Raw genomic sequence first — 13,762 nt, 5'->3', positions numbered from 1 at the left:
ACATCTCTTACAATCTTAAAATAAAGTAATAAAGAAAACTTTATTTTAACATGTCAACCACCTATCACAAAGCAGCAGATAAAACGAAAAAGTGGCAGATTGGGACTTGAAAGCAGACCTTGAAAAGCTGAAATTTTGTCAAACAAGGAACACTCAAAGGTTTGTGAACTCTGACAAATTAAAACATAGAAACACATTATCACATGTCAAAAAAGATTTGCAGGAAAAACTTGTAAAATAGCAATAAAACTGATAATAAATCCTCTTTCAAATACACTGGAGTCAGCAAGCTCGTCAGAAAATGTAAAGAATGGTTGTTATATAAAAGGAGCTGATAGAAAAAAATCTTTTTCTGCATTCATTTTCACTGTGAATGACCTTCAGAGATTTCCATGCTGAAAAGTCTCTGTATAAAAGAGTCACAGAATCTCTCTTCAGAGACATCAGAAGAAGAGGTTAGAGAACAAACGAAGTAAGAAAAAATTAGCAGGACAGGAAAGTATTTAGCTTTACAACTCAAAAGAAACTTGAGGAAGTTTTTTTCTGATCGGCTTTTAAAGGAGGAAGTAGGCACTCAACAGAGTGCCTCAGGAATATTAGTTGGGGCCTGATATATGAGGTGATAAAGATGTTGATAAAGATGTCAACTGAAGCGAACAACCAAAAACTCATTTTTCATGGGGAGCCCATTTTATTTAATTATATATTATTTTCCCAAGGGAAAACATCAGAATATTGTAGTACTTATTTCTAAATTAAACATATATCACTTGGAGGGCAGTTTAGAAAAACAAAACAACAACAACAAAATAAAAATAAATAAATAAATAAATAAAAATAAAAAAAATAAAAAAATAAAATAATAATAAAAAAAAAAAAAAACAACAAACAGCATGCTCAGAATAGTATTCCAGAAATTGGAATGACTGAACATGTCTGACATCAGTGCACCGAGAGTACAGGAAAATGGTATAGCTCAGTATCCCATTTTCCTATCTGCCTTGAGGACTTTGCTATACACATAATTCCTTAGCAGAACACTCCAACAAATTTGAGAATAAATCAAATCACCATACACACCCAGCTTTCAAATACAGTTGGTTACAGTTGGCTGTCCAGAGACAAGACCTATCTACATGGTCTTTGTGGAGAATAAGAGAACACGTAAAGATGATGGAAAGGTAACTGAAGAGAGTCAGGAGAGGAAGCAGTCGGGTAGTAGCTACAGTACAGGGACTGGATGAAAGGGGAGAAGGCAGCTGGAAATCAGAGCAGGAAAAAACAAGCCTTCCTTGCCTTAGACTAATTCTTTAGCAGAGGCACTGGACCGAGCACTCCTTGGGAGAGGGGAACACAGCAGTGGGAGAGGAAGAAATGCTGGATCGTTTTTCGTTTTTATTACAAGTTTGGCCACTCTTACTCAGGCTATTTGGCCAGCACGTTCGGAATTACATAATCCAAAATTATCTCAAGATATTATACTCTGGTATTTGAACTTCAAGTAATTTTCACTAGGAATTGAAATACTTGACTCTCTAGAATGGCATAGCAAGAATGCCGGCCTTTTCTTTGCAAATGTCAAACTCTCATAATTGAATTTTGCAAGCTTCATAATATGGTTTATAGCCTAACATATTGTACACACAGTCTGTTTTTATAAACATTAAACAGATTTGTCAACAACTGGTGGCAGTAGAATTATAATTAGATCTATTCATGAAATTCATTATACAGATAAAGAAAATTGGATGTTTTCTTCTGTGTTAATTGACACATTGAACAACTGTGTTCTCAGCCTCACTGCATTTTGCTGTTTTATAAAACAAATTGCAATGCAGAAGTAGTACTGTAGCTCTGTAGCTACATTTCTTTAATTAATCATAGGTCCAAAGACTACATTTAAAAGTTCAGTGTGCATGATACACTGATTTAGTCTAAAATTAGTGGACCTGTTCTCCTAAGGAGCAATGTATAGCAAAGGACTTTTCTCCACACAGATGGGAGAAAGGGATAGTTTAGATCTTAATGAGGTTTCTGAAAGAAATACAATATTGACAGTCTCTGTTAGGTAGTGGTTATTTATGGTGTAAATTTTTGGTTTAGTTTAACAGCTGAAAACTGTTTGTGGTGATTCATAGTTCAGAAACCTTTACTGGTGGAGTACTGTAAGGTTTGACACACGCTGGTAGGGCATGCAGCTTGAAGACATGCACGGGCAAGCTTCGGGTTTTAAGCTTTTCAAATCTGGATTACAGATCTTTTCTTCAAACAGCAAAACCGTGACACTACAGAATGCAGAGTAAAGCATCCACTAATTTGCACAGAACAAGGATCAACCTCCTGATAGGTATCTGTAGTACAATGTTTACGACTCAAGAACTAGTACAAGTTTAGCTGTTCACATTTCAAGTTCAACTTCATGACAGTGTAGGTTAAAGTACTGACCAACACTTCAATGTTTTTGCAACAGAAAATTCCAGTTAAGCTCCTTCAGTTTAAGCCCTTCAGCTAAATCTTATGTAACAGCTAATAATGAAAGTAAAGGTCCAAAAAGATCAAATAAAATCATTTAAGTTGATTAAGACCTCTAAGATCATCGGGTCCAACTATTAAAATATATGATTTTATTTAAAAATTATCCTTTTTAAGGAAAAAAAGCATACAGTGCAAATCTCAGGTTTGAGTAACATGAGATACAAAGCGCTCCCCTCAACATCAAAAGTCCTAAAAGAAACATTTTGGATAGATTAAGTGCAAAAAGTGGTCATAAAAAATTCCAGGACTGAATGCTTTAAGAAACAATTTCTTTATGTCTACCTTGTAGACCAGCTGGTAGAAAACAGAAGTGCAACACTGTACTTTAATGGATACATGCCACCATAACCCCTGAAGTTCTGTTTCACGGCAGATACAACTGCTCCAACAAAGCCCTCTACCAAAGAATCCTACTTTACAGAAAGATTGCATTTTTTTCCTCCCAGCATTGCTTTGCATCAGCAGGGAGAAAAGCTGTCTAGAAGACCTCCTAAAAGTATCAGTTTTTAAGCTGTTCGTTCTTAAGTTTGCTTTGTTTTTATTTGATTTGTTTGTTTGGGACCTCTGTGGACAGGAAAGGAAAAACATGTTTTAAAGAAGAAAAAATTGGCAAAACACAGATAGCCAAAAGTTTGTCAACACTTGAGATGTTCTCTCAGATTTTTGCATCTTTTAAGTGTTTCCTCATATAAAACAATACATACCATAATTGCTTTTTGAAACAGCATAATTGAAATACTAAATATAGCATGCGAACGCAGCATAAATCTGATAGAGCCATTTGGAGTGTCTACCATTACAGAGAAACGTCTGCAGAAACCTTTTGTCCAATTTTCACATAAATCCCAGACATCGTCTAGGAGTCCTGTGTTACGGTATTTCAAGAAAGATTGCCTCTGGCTTCTCACTCATAGAACATTAGTTATAAGACAGTATTTGGTTATTGGAGTAAGAAAAGACAATAGCACAAGACCAAAACAGCTGCTTCAGGAGCAGAGGATCCTTTACTAGCCAGACAACTCGTGGTTGACTACTTGTTCTTCAAACAACAGCAAAGCATCTAAAGAAACTGGAGGCAGCAGGGAACTGCATATACTCATTCATGTGTTGGCAACTGGCTAGTGCCTATAACATGGCATGGGAAGCACTTTACACCCAGTGAAAAATGTAAGTTAAAAATAAATACCTGAAATTTAATTCTCATTGATATGCTGAAAAAATGTTTACGCACACAAACATGGAAAGCAATTCTGACAAAAGTAACAAACAGTGACCAGAAAAAAACACGTAATGGATTTCAAAAACCTGCAGATGTTTCTTTGCAATAAAAAATACAAGGTGAATATTCTCCAATACAAGGTGAATGCTACTACTTCCTGACCTGACAAGGAAAATAATAAAAGATACTGAATCAGAATTGAAAACAGAAAGAACCGAACAGGTACATACATATAAAAATCAGGATTAAAATCAAGGTAATAAAAACTACAGCTATCAAAGTCACAAAAGAAGACAGGCAAAGCCCCACAAGTACATTAGAAGCAAGAGCTGAAGGACACCAAAAAATCCATGTCATTATGGAGTTAAAATAACTAGTCATGTCAGAGAGAACTGAAGGATTTTATGCCACTTTAATTTTAAGCGAGGCTGAACCAAGAAGAAAAGTGGGTGTCTGGCTACATTAGAAGCATTCATACTAAATGAAAAGACAAAGCTCACACTAAAGCAGATAGTGTGAGCTATCTGCTCCCAACCCATACAGGTGCTTATCTATGTGGTACACATAGTGAACTGCAACCAAGAAATACAAGCCAACAGTATTAAGCAAGCACCCATGTGAAGGAGCTTTACCTGAACCCTAAAGCAAGATGGACTTTTTGGTTATTGGTAACAAGTGACAGCAGAATCACAGAATGGGCAGGGCTGGGAGGGACCTCTGAAGATCATCTGGTCCAACCCCCTGCCAAGCAGGATAGCCTAGAGCACATTGTGCAGGATGGCAGCCAGGTGGGTTTTGAATATCTCCAGAGGAGACACCACAGCCTCTCTGGGCAACCTGTCCCAGTGCTCTGTCACCCTCACAGCACAGAAGTGCCCCCTCATAGTGAGCCAGAACGTCCTGTGCTTCAGTTTGTGCCCATTGCCTCTCATCCTGTTGCTGGGCACAACTGAAGAGACTGGTTCCATCCTCTTGACACCCTTCCCTCAGATATTTATATACATTGATGAAGTCTTCCTTCAGTCTTCTCTTTTCCAGGCTAAACAGGCCCAGCTCTCTCAGCCTGTCCTCGTGTGAGTGGTGCTCCAGTCCTCTCACCGTATTAGTAGCCCTCCTCTGGACTCACTGCAGTAGCTCCATCTCCCTCTGGCACTGGGGAGCCCAGAGCTGGGCACAAGACTCCAGGTGTGGCCTCGCTGGGGGCAGGATCACCTCCCTCAACATGGCGGCCTGGGCCTGGGCTGAGGTGGGAGAGAGCCCTGGGGGGATCAGGCAGGGACATGCAGTGCTGCCTGAGTCCTTGGGGCCTGGGCAGACATTTCACTTTTCCTTCTGCAAGCTTTCCAAAAGCTTCATTGTACAATGTGAATTACTGTCTTCCCAACAGTAACACAGTCATAGAGGAAAGTAGGGAGCATTCATACATGAACACTGACCTTGTAGCGCTCTTACAGAACGCAAAGACGCCGTAGTTGCTTCAGACCTAGCTCAGAAGAGTCTCTTCTTTCAACTCATTTCCTCTTTGAAACTACACATTTCCAGGAACTGTTCCCTAACAGTGTAAAGAAGCAGGTTTTCTGAAACTTGCAAAATTTGCTGCATGATTGGTGGCTGAATCCTACCTTTGCTTGACCTTGCAGTCTTCTTCACACTTCTCAAGCTACACGTGCAGCATTTTTGCTGTTAGATTTACACCAATTTATATTTGTACAGTTTGAAACAAATCTTAGAATTCTATCCAATTATCTATTACACACTACAGAGCAAGACAGACCAAAACTCCAGTCTCAAACTCCTCAGCCTGGTCTGCAGTGTGAGTAACTGAGCAGAACAGGGGGAGAACTGGCAGGAGTGTGCATCCTCTTCCCTCCCTTCTCCAGATGTAACACAGAGCATGATGTACGAGCACAGAACAAGTTATTCTCCTTGAGCACTTCAGAAGGCTCCTTTGGATATCTCATCCCTCTTTTGGCTTATCCTGTGGCTTATGAAATAAAAATAAATACCTTTATTTTAAATTAAAGTCTGACTGTCTGACCTTCATGGTTTACTTTCCAAGAAAAGCCAGAAAGCTTAGCTTCAGATTTTCTATAATTTCCATTAAAACTTCACTTGGGTACCACAGCATTTGATTTCAGACAAGTTTAAAATGGAGAAGAAAGAGCAAGCATTAGGGTTTTTATTTTATTTAGTTACTTTTTCTAGAATAAAGTATGTATCCGCCTTTGAGAAAGGAGGCAAATATTGAGAACACTTTAGTCAGGGAAAAAAACAGGTTTATTTTAAAATCTTTTTTCTTTTTTAAGTCTCAGTAATAAAGCATAAAGCTCCACCAATGCATCCAGTGATCTGTTAGACATTTAACAGTATTTATGACAGTAGTTTTTCAAATAATTTCCCAGAACTGAACCTATCTTTTCATCTACATATTTTTCATCATTTCTGATAACAAAAATAATTCTTCAGTATTTTTCTGTCTCTACATTTGTTTATCAATACAACAAACCTCCCACGTAATCACTTCCTTATTTATTTCAATTCTGAAGACACACGTTTTCAGAGCATTATTTCACTGTGCCTAGAAAAGAATGTTCCTTTATATTATTTGCTTGCATTACTCTACTGAAAACGTTTTTTGTACTTGTTAGTGAGATGGTTATGTCTTTTACATAGATCATCTTCTAGCGACATTTTTTTTTAAAGCAAGCTTGCAGCTTAGCCCCAGCAGGCAGCTCATCACCACCCAGCTGATCACTCACTCTCCCCAGGTGGGATGGGGGAAGAAAATTGGAAAGGTAAAAGTGCAAGAACTCACGGGTGGAGAGAAAGGCAGCTCACAAGGTAAAGCAAAAGCCAGGCACGCAAGCAAAACAGCACAAGGAATCCATTCGCTGCTCCCCATCAGCAGGCAGCTTACACCAGTCTACACAGGACTTTTTATGCAAACTGCTGCAACTAAGCTAGGATTGTTTTGTTTACTTGTTTCCAAAAAAAAGATGCAAGCACAGTGCTATTACTTAACAGCACTGTAACTTAACATGAAATCAAAAAGACAGAAAAAAGACAGGAGTCTAAGGTCTTTTTCTTCCCTTTGTACCTTGCAAGAGGCTTACATGAATATGTTTCTTCAACAATGAAAATCGTGCACGTCCTCCTCCACACATCTTAGTCCTGAGACGAGGATAAAAAGTTTTTCCCAAACCTTATCTACCAAATTAATGAGTGCAAGTAACAAATATTTTTCTGATGGGGACAAAACAAAATTATTTGTATATACTTACAGATTTCAAGTTTACAGAACACTGAAGACCTAAACTTCTGAGCTAAGAGTTAGTTCAATAAAAGATATTTGCTTAATGCATATCAGAAGTTAAGATAAACAAGGTACAAAAATAACAAAACAAAACAAAAAAAAGCAACCTTATGAACTGCTTTAAGATGGTTGAGCTAATAAGCACCACTAAAAAACTCTTGCCAAGCTGTAAGTGCTAGTCTGTGAAGCCTGAAGAGGGTAGGTCCATGCTGCATGTCCACTTTGAGTGGAAACACTACGTGCAAGCTGGTCCCAAACTCCACCAGAAGTCACCAAGATCTCTTGTCACTGCAAGTCCCAGAGTTTCCTTCTCTAGAAGCTTTATTTCACATGCAAGGAACAACCCTAGCCCTTTCAAGCATTACTGTAGTGCCTGTGAGTTGTAACACTTGCAACTGAGTATTAATGTGAAATCCATCCAGCCTGCTGACATCTCTGAGACGGGCCAGTTCAGACAGCAGCATTTGTTCCATCTCAGAACACGTGACTTCCAGTCAAAAATAAATAAATAAATAAATAAATAAATAAATAGTAAGAGTTCCTCTGACCTCAGCAAAGCCTAAAGGCAACACACGCCACTAGGAAATGTAGCAGTATAATTTTACAGGCATCTCAGAATGAATGCACCAGCCACCTAATAAAAGCATTTTCTGGCCACTCAGCTATCACAAAGAGTAGCAGGACAATAATTTGGTTTAATGAAAGCTTTTTCAACAGCTTCCTTATTTATCATAGCTACAGCTTACGCTGTCATGAAACTTCAATATGTACCACGGAAGTCACATCAGTTCTGAAGTACTAAATCACAAGAGTCGCAGGGTTCAGAAAGCATTTTTCCAGCAGATGCAATGTTTTACAATGTACTAGGTGTAATATTAATATTTCTAGTCTCCTCTAAATCACAACACTGTCAGGGAACACAAGCCAATTTAGAGAAATTTCATATATGTACCTCCATTTTATACTGCTGTAACAGCATAAAATGAAATAATTAAATTCTACATTAAGAATTAATGTATTTTTCCTTTATTTCAGATCCATTCTATCACATTAGAACATTACAACCTAGTTCCTGTATTCAGTCAGTAACTAACTAGCAACAAGAACACAATAAACATCTGTACAAGATGTATCTACATGAAAATTACAAATTTTGCTGCCTAAAGGTATTATATTCAAATTCAGTATGAACCTCCCAAGGCCAAATTGGCTCTACTCCAACTTGCAAAAATTAACTGATATAAAAGCATTATTTCACATTTTAATACATAATACCAAAATCAGTTCTACAAATACACGCTAAATTCTAAAAATTAATGCTTTCCATACATATTTTTTAAAGTGTAATGAAAAGATCACATTTATTTTTTTTTCTAATTCATGTTATCATTTTCTTACTTAAGCTTTTTTTTTCTATCTAATAGTAAGTACTCTTTAATCAAAAAAAGAAATCAAAAATTTAAAAACTGGAAATCTCCACAAACACATGCTGAACTAAATTTAATACAGAAGCACCACTCTGCAGAAATAAAAATAACTGTGAAAAGAACATCCTTACTTGGAAACTATTAGTGATCCAATCAACTAAGAGTCAAATTGTAACAAGAAATGTCTACAACTGTTCCACAGTTGCCAATTTACAAAACTTTTTAGAACTTTGTGACCTCTTCTTTGGCAAAGCCATGTCTTTATTATTTGGCATAAGCTTTGTTTTCATGTGTTTTCCTGCTGCAGCTAAGCCCACATGCCATGCTGTATTTCTGTACCTTGTTACTCAGCATCACTGATGTCACTGCAGCACTGTAGGCACAGCATTGTGCCCCATCTGTGACTGTCACTTGGGACCACTGCTGGAAGAAGTTTACACATCTTTCTTCTCTGTATCACACATTCAAAACATTTCAGAGGGCTGTCCCTTTCATAACAGAAAGACAATCTAGTAGGGTTTTTTTTTGCGCTTTGCTCCAAATAATCCCCTCAGTTCTGCAAAGGAGCATGATGTGCATTCTTATTTTTTTACAGAAAATCTCCACCTTCTAAAACCAGAAGAGGCTATCAGAATGAATAACCATTTCCCCAGTTGCTTAATTATACATCATTAGAGAGGCACTGGACTAGTTCAGCTCACTGACTTTACCCCTATCAGTTTGCTTTTCTCTCAACGCACAGAAAATCATAGAATAAAGGACTGTAAAAGCCAAAATCTGCCTATCAACCACGTGAGTAGCACCAAACAGATTGCCTGACAGACGGGGACTCCACACCCAAGCATGACGAGCCGGTCTACATTTGTGATTGCCATGGTCATCATGGGCCACAAAGGAACAGCAAATCATGGTTAAACGGGGTAAGGAACAGACGTGATGAACTGGTGGTTCCAGACGGGCACAGCGTGCAGACGCTGGTGGTCCTGACAGGGCAATGCCGTCCGGTCTCAGCACCAAGCAGCAGCCAGGACTTCGTGGAGTGCCCTCTGCAACTCAGCTGTGCCACTGCTTCCCCAGCAGGGACCAAGCAGAAGCACTGCAACAGGCAGGTTGCCCAGAAAAACTCCCCGGCCACCACCTCTGCATTTCTCCAGATAGGAGAGCAAATACCCCTCCATAATGAAGCTCCCGTACCCTTCAGAAAGCAGTTCCATTTCCTCACTACAGAACCACTTCCCTACCCAAACTCTCCAGCAGCTGCCTTCCCATTGCCCTAACACAAACAGAACCAGTACTTAACTGGTACCATTATTCAGTTTTTAACCCTTACTCTTACTACCCTTCCCACAGGTTCTCCTAGCTGTTTTCAGGAGGAAGCGAAGACAGCTGTAACTCCGCATTAAGGCATCGGCATGTTGATTCCCTGCAACTGTCCTGTTAGCTGCTGGAAAGTAGGACACACAGTAGCTAAAGTTTACTGCACTGTAGCTGCAGAAAAATTATTATAAAACAACTGCTACCGATTAAGATCGCTTCCAATAGTCTCTAACCCTGCCAGTTAAATCCTCTGTTGTAGGTGTTTAGCTCAAAAATTAATTTCCCTTTTAATAGCTCAACCAGAAAACATGTAAGCATCTGTTTTCCCAAACTAGAGACACACTTGTACCTCTTTCAGTAGCAGCTGTATTAAATTTACTCTCTTGGTAGAAGACAAATTCTCTGTTACAAAAAGTCACCAAATTTCTAAGTTGTTTTATCTGCAAAATAGAGAAGTTCCTACATCACCCCATTGTGTAACTTGCTTTGGTTTTCGTGTTGACCACTTCCATGCACAGGTGCTAAACGGACTTAAAAATAATCTAGCATGCAGAAGCCCAGGTGCAAAGACAAAGTCGTATTTCTTGTGGAGCAGCTGTCCCCTCCTGCTCCAGCCAGGAGGAACCAGGCACCATAACACAGATTCTGCTTGCCAGAGGAATGGGATCTGCAAAGAATTACATTGTACAGAAATGGAACTGGACTGGCTCTTTGAACATCTTTCTTCTAAGGGCTGGTGCGCAAAGGTTTTCATTGTTTTCTTTAACAAAGCATTTTTCAGCTTATTTCTAATATCTAAGTAGGCCCCGCCACTGCTCCTGCATGCAATATTGCTTCCCTTGTTTTCAGTAATTCTGGAAACCCTGAAAAACCAAACCAGTTTTTATGTTAACAAGAGGCATATCTCCTAGTAGCACATACTTTGAATAAGCACTAGGTACTCAACTAAGGCCTGCAGCAATGAAGCGTTACAATTTTAAGACTTCCCTAACTTGTTCATCCTGCAAGCCAGCTTGACAACTTGAGGGTGCAGAGGTGCAGAAACCCACAGAAATACCATTAACAATAGTGACAGAGCTCAGTTGACCTGCAACTGATAGACAACCACCATAGCTCCTCTACACTCCCACAACCACAAAGGTATTTGTAAACAAGATGGCCTGTGGTGCAGCAGGGGCAAAACACTTCTGCAATTCTTGGAAGAAAAACCTGCACGGTTTCTCCGAAGGTCAGAGGTTTGTTAAAGTAGATCTACAGTAACACAGTACTGAAAGTTAAATCAACTACGAACTGTACTAATGAAAGGCAAATACTAAAGAGGAGCAGAAAAGAGAAGGTTAAGGAAAACCACTGGAGTAATAAGTGCCTTAAAAATAGCTTTTGTTTGTTGTCTATCTAAAGAAATATTAATTCAGTTAATCATAACCACATCAAAACATCACAGTTGCTGAACAGCCAAGGCAGTCTTTGATTTTAATGGGAAAGTTTCATGCATCAGGAATGCAGATGCATCAGAGCTATAACAGGAAGATGGGATAAAAAGAACGTACTAGGATCCTAACACCCTATTATATTTTCCATGTTACATACTATACACTCCCAAGTTACAGAGTTACTTGGAGATAAATCTCCACATTAAAGTAACATGTAGAAGGCAACTGGGGAACTACAGAAGAACAACTGAGAAAGTATTTACATCCTCAAATGAATACATGCATAAATAAAAAAGATACGCTGAAGCTAAGAAGTGCTAAGTACAACTTCTCCTACCCACGCTGTTTTGTCTTTATATTCACTTATCAACAATCAATCCAAATTTTAGACAAATTTAGAAAGAAACAACCTTTCAGCACTGATAGGGCAAGTTAACATAATTTTATAGTCATGCAAAGTGGTGAAGATGGACCTCGATGGTAAAGTTGGACCTATATTTATGTACTGTCATGCAATTAATTTTCTTTAAAAAAATAAAACTTAGCAAAGCAGGTAAGACCAATTATTAACATGTTCCAATACATAATATAACAAAGTCTCTCATTGATCCAATCATTAGCATAATTCAATGGCAGTCAAAATTTGTGCAGTTTGGACACATCATTCCCCAAAAAAACTTTAAGGCACCTCAGTGTGCAGATGAATTATTTTCCCCTCTTCCTTTCAGCTCTATTCTACTAAGTGTCAGGAACTGATGCTAATGCCACTGCAGCAACCACAGTAGGTCACAGGATGCAAGGAGGCTGCAGCTGCAATGTACGTGAGAAAGAGTTGCAAGCTGTTTATCACTATTAACAGTTGGTATGAGCAATTTTACATTCCAAATGCATCCACTAAAGGAATGACAGAAGACCTGGACGACAGAGCTACCACTTTTTTTTTTAGGATTATCACTGTTTTTATAACTTTTAGAGTATCTCCAAGTACACTTGATGACAGACAGCTTCGCTTACTTACTGAATGAGCTTTCACATTACACTTAAGTTGCTCAAAACAAAAGCATTACCTTGCAATAAATAACAGGAAGTAAAAAATAGATTAAATTAACCCAAGTCAGACACATACCTTTAGCCACAGCTTCTTTATACTTTTCTTTGGCAGAATTTACTTCTTTTATTAGTTGTCTATAGCTAGATTTTAGTTTCTCTAGTTCTGTCTTTGTGACCTTCAAGAAAACAGAAATATAAAGAGCAATAAGAATACTTATCCCCAGCATTAAAAATGTTAATTCTCTTTCACTAATCCTATGACTGGATTTACTTCCCAAAATAAGTATGTTAACACTTTCTGTTGTCTTGAGATAGTCTTAACAGGCTATTCCACAGGGCAACAAAATTTTTAAAAAATCAACAAATGTATGGAATGAAACAAGATGCCTGGAACAGAGTCCCCCACATGGATCAGAGCAGTGGAGTGTAATAACTAAAAGGAAATCCAGCTTATTATAAACACTATTCTATTTCAATCAAAATGGAGAAAAGCACAAAAAAAAGATGCTCATTAAACACACTAGATGAAAAAGTTCTCTGCAAAATAAGGAATTATTTTAGTGTCTCAACTACCAAGACAAAAGAGCTTTTGGATATAGCATTTTACGTAAACAGTTTAGAAATAGCAACCGTGCATGAACAGATCTACCTGTCATAAGACTTGAATTTATAAAAAGAAAATGTAAAAAAAGAGTGCTGTGGAACAAAGCACTTGAAGGAGTTTCTTTCCATCAGAAGCAGCTCCACTGATCACAACATTTGTTCAGAAAACTACAATGATGTTGACTCTCCTAACCCCAATTTTCATTCACTGTGTGAAAATTAGTGCACTATTCAGAAATACTCACAAATCATCAATTTGATAACAAAAGCTCATAACAAACCAGCCACTATAATACCAAAAAGGTGGCATAAGTGGTAATGAAAATTAAAAACTGTGACAAAGCAATATATACTCACCATGGAAGAGGAACTTAATCTAATGGAAGCACCCTCGCTGTGTTGACAAGGAAATCTGGAGTGCAGGAAAACTGCTCCTCATGCAACTAGCATGAAGAAAACTGGTGTTCACAGTTCTCCCTTTCTTCCTTACATCAGGCCCAGACACTCCTATTCTCACCACTACTATCCTCACCCACAAGAACAACATCCGGAGACTTGATGGAATTCCCTTAAGAGCAAACAAGATGCTATATATAGTTTCTATTCCTGGGCTACCTGTGCACAGGTTTAACTTAAAGGCAAGAAATTTTGTGTACATTAGTCCCAAATTTTTATCTCATATTTATACATATTTATGCTGTAAATCGCTCACATCTGCTGTTATTTTAAATTAATAGAAATGGTATATGAAAAATAAACTTTATGGCAAACTTGTATTATAAAATTGTGTTAAGCAATGGATAAGAAGACAGGATTAGCTAGTGAACACAACTAACATACACACGGTAATGAATGTGCTTCTCTT

At 38.1% G+C, this 13,762-nt stretch overlaps 1 protein-coding gene across 3 annotated transcripts in view; it reads right to left on the bottom strand.

The window, feature by feature from the left end:
* The window catches only part of FER (FER tyrosine kinase), a 192,104-nt gene that overhangs the window by 155,482 nt on the left and 22,860 nt on the right, over window positions 1-13,762 (bottom strand). For all 3 annotated transcript variants that reach the window (XM_084305460.1, XM_084305461.1, XM_084305462.1), the window contains exon 5: window positions 12,371-12,470. In XM_084305460.1, the coding sequence (XP_084161586.1) occupies window positions 12,371-12,470 (100 nt within the window). The remainder of the gene's footprint in view (window positions 1-12,370; window positions 12,471-13,762) is intronic.

This window comes from Netta rufina, assembly GCF_964035555.1.
Source record: "Netta rufina genome assembly, chromosome: Z".
Taxonomy (NCBI): domain Eukaryota; kingdom Metazoa; phylum Chordata; class Aves; order Anseriformes; family Anatidae; genus Netta; species Netta rufina.
Note: the sequence above shows the minus strand (reverse complement) of the source record. Positions and strands in the feature narration are given on the sequence as shown.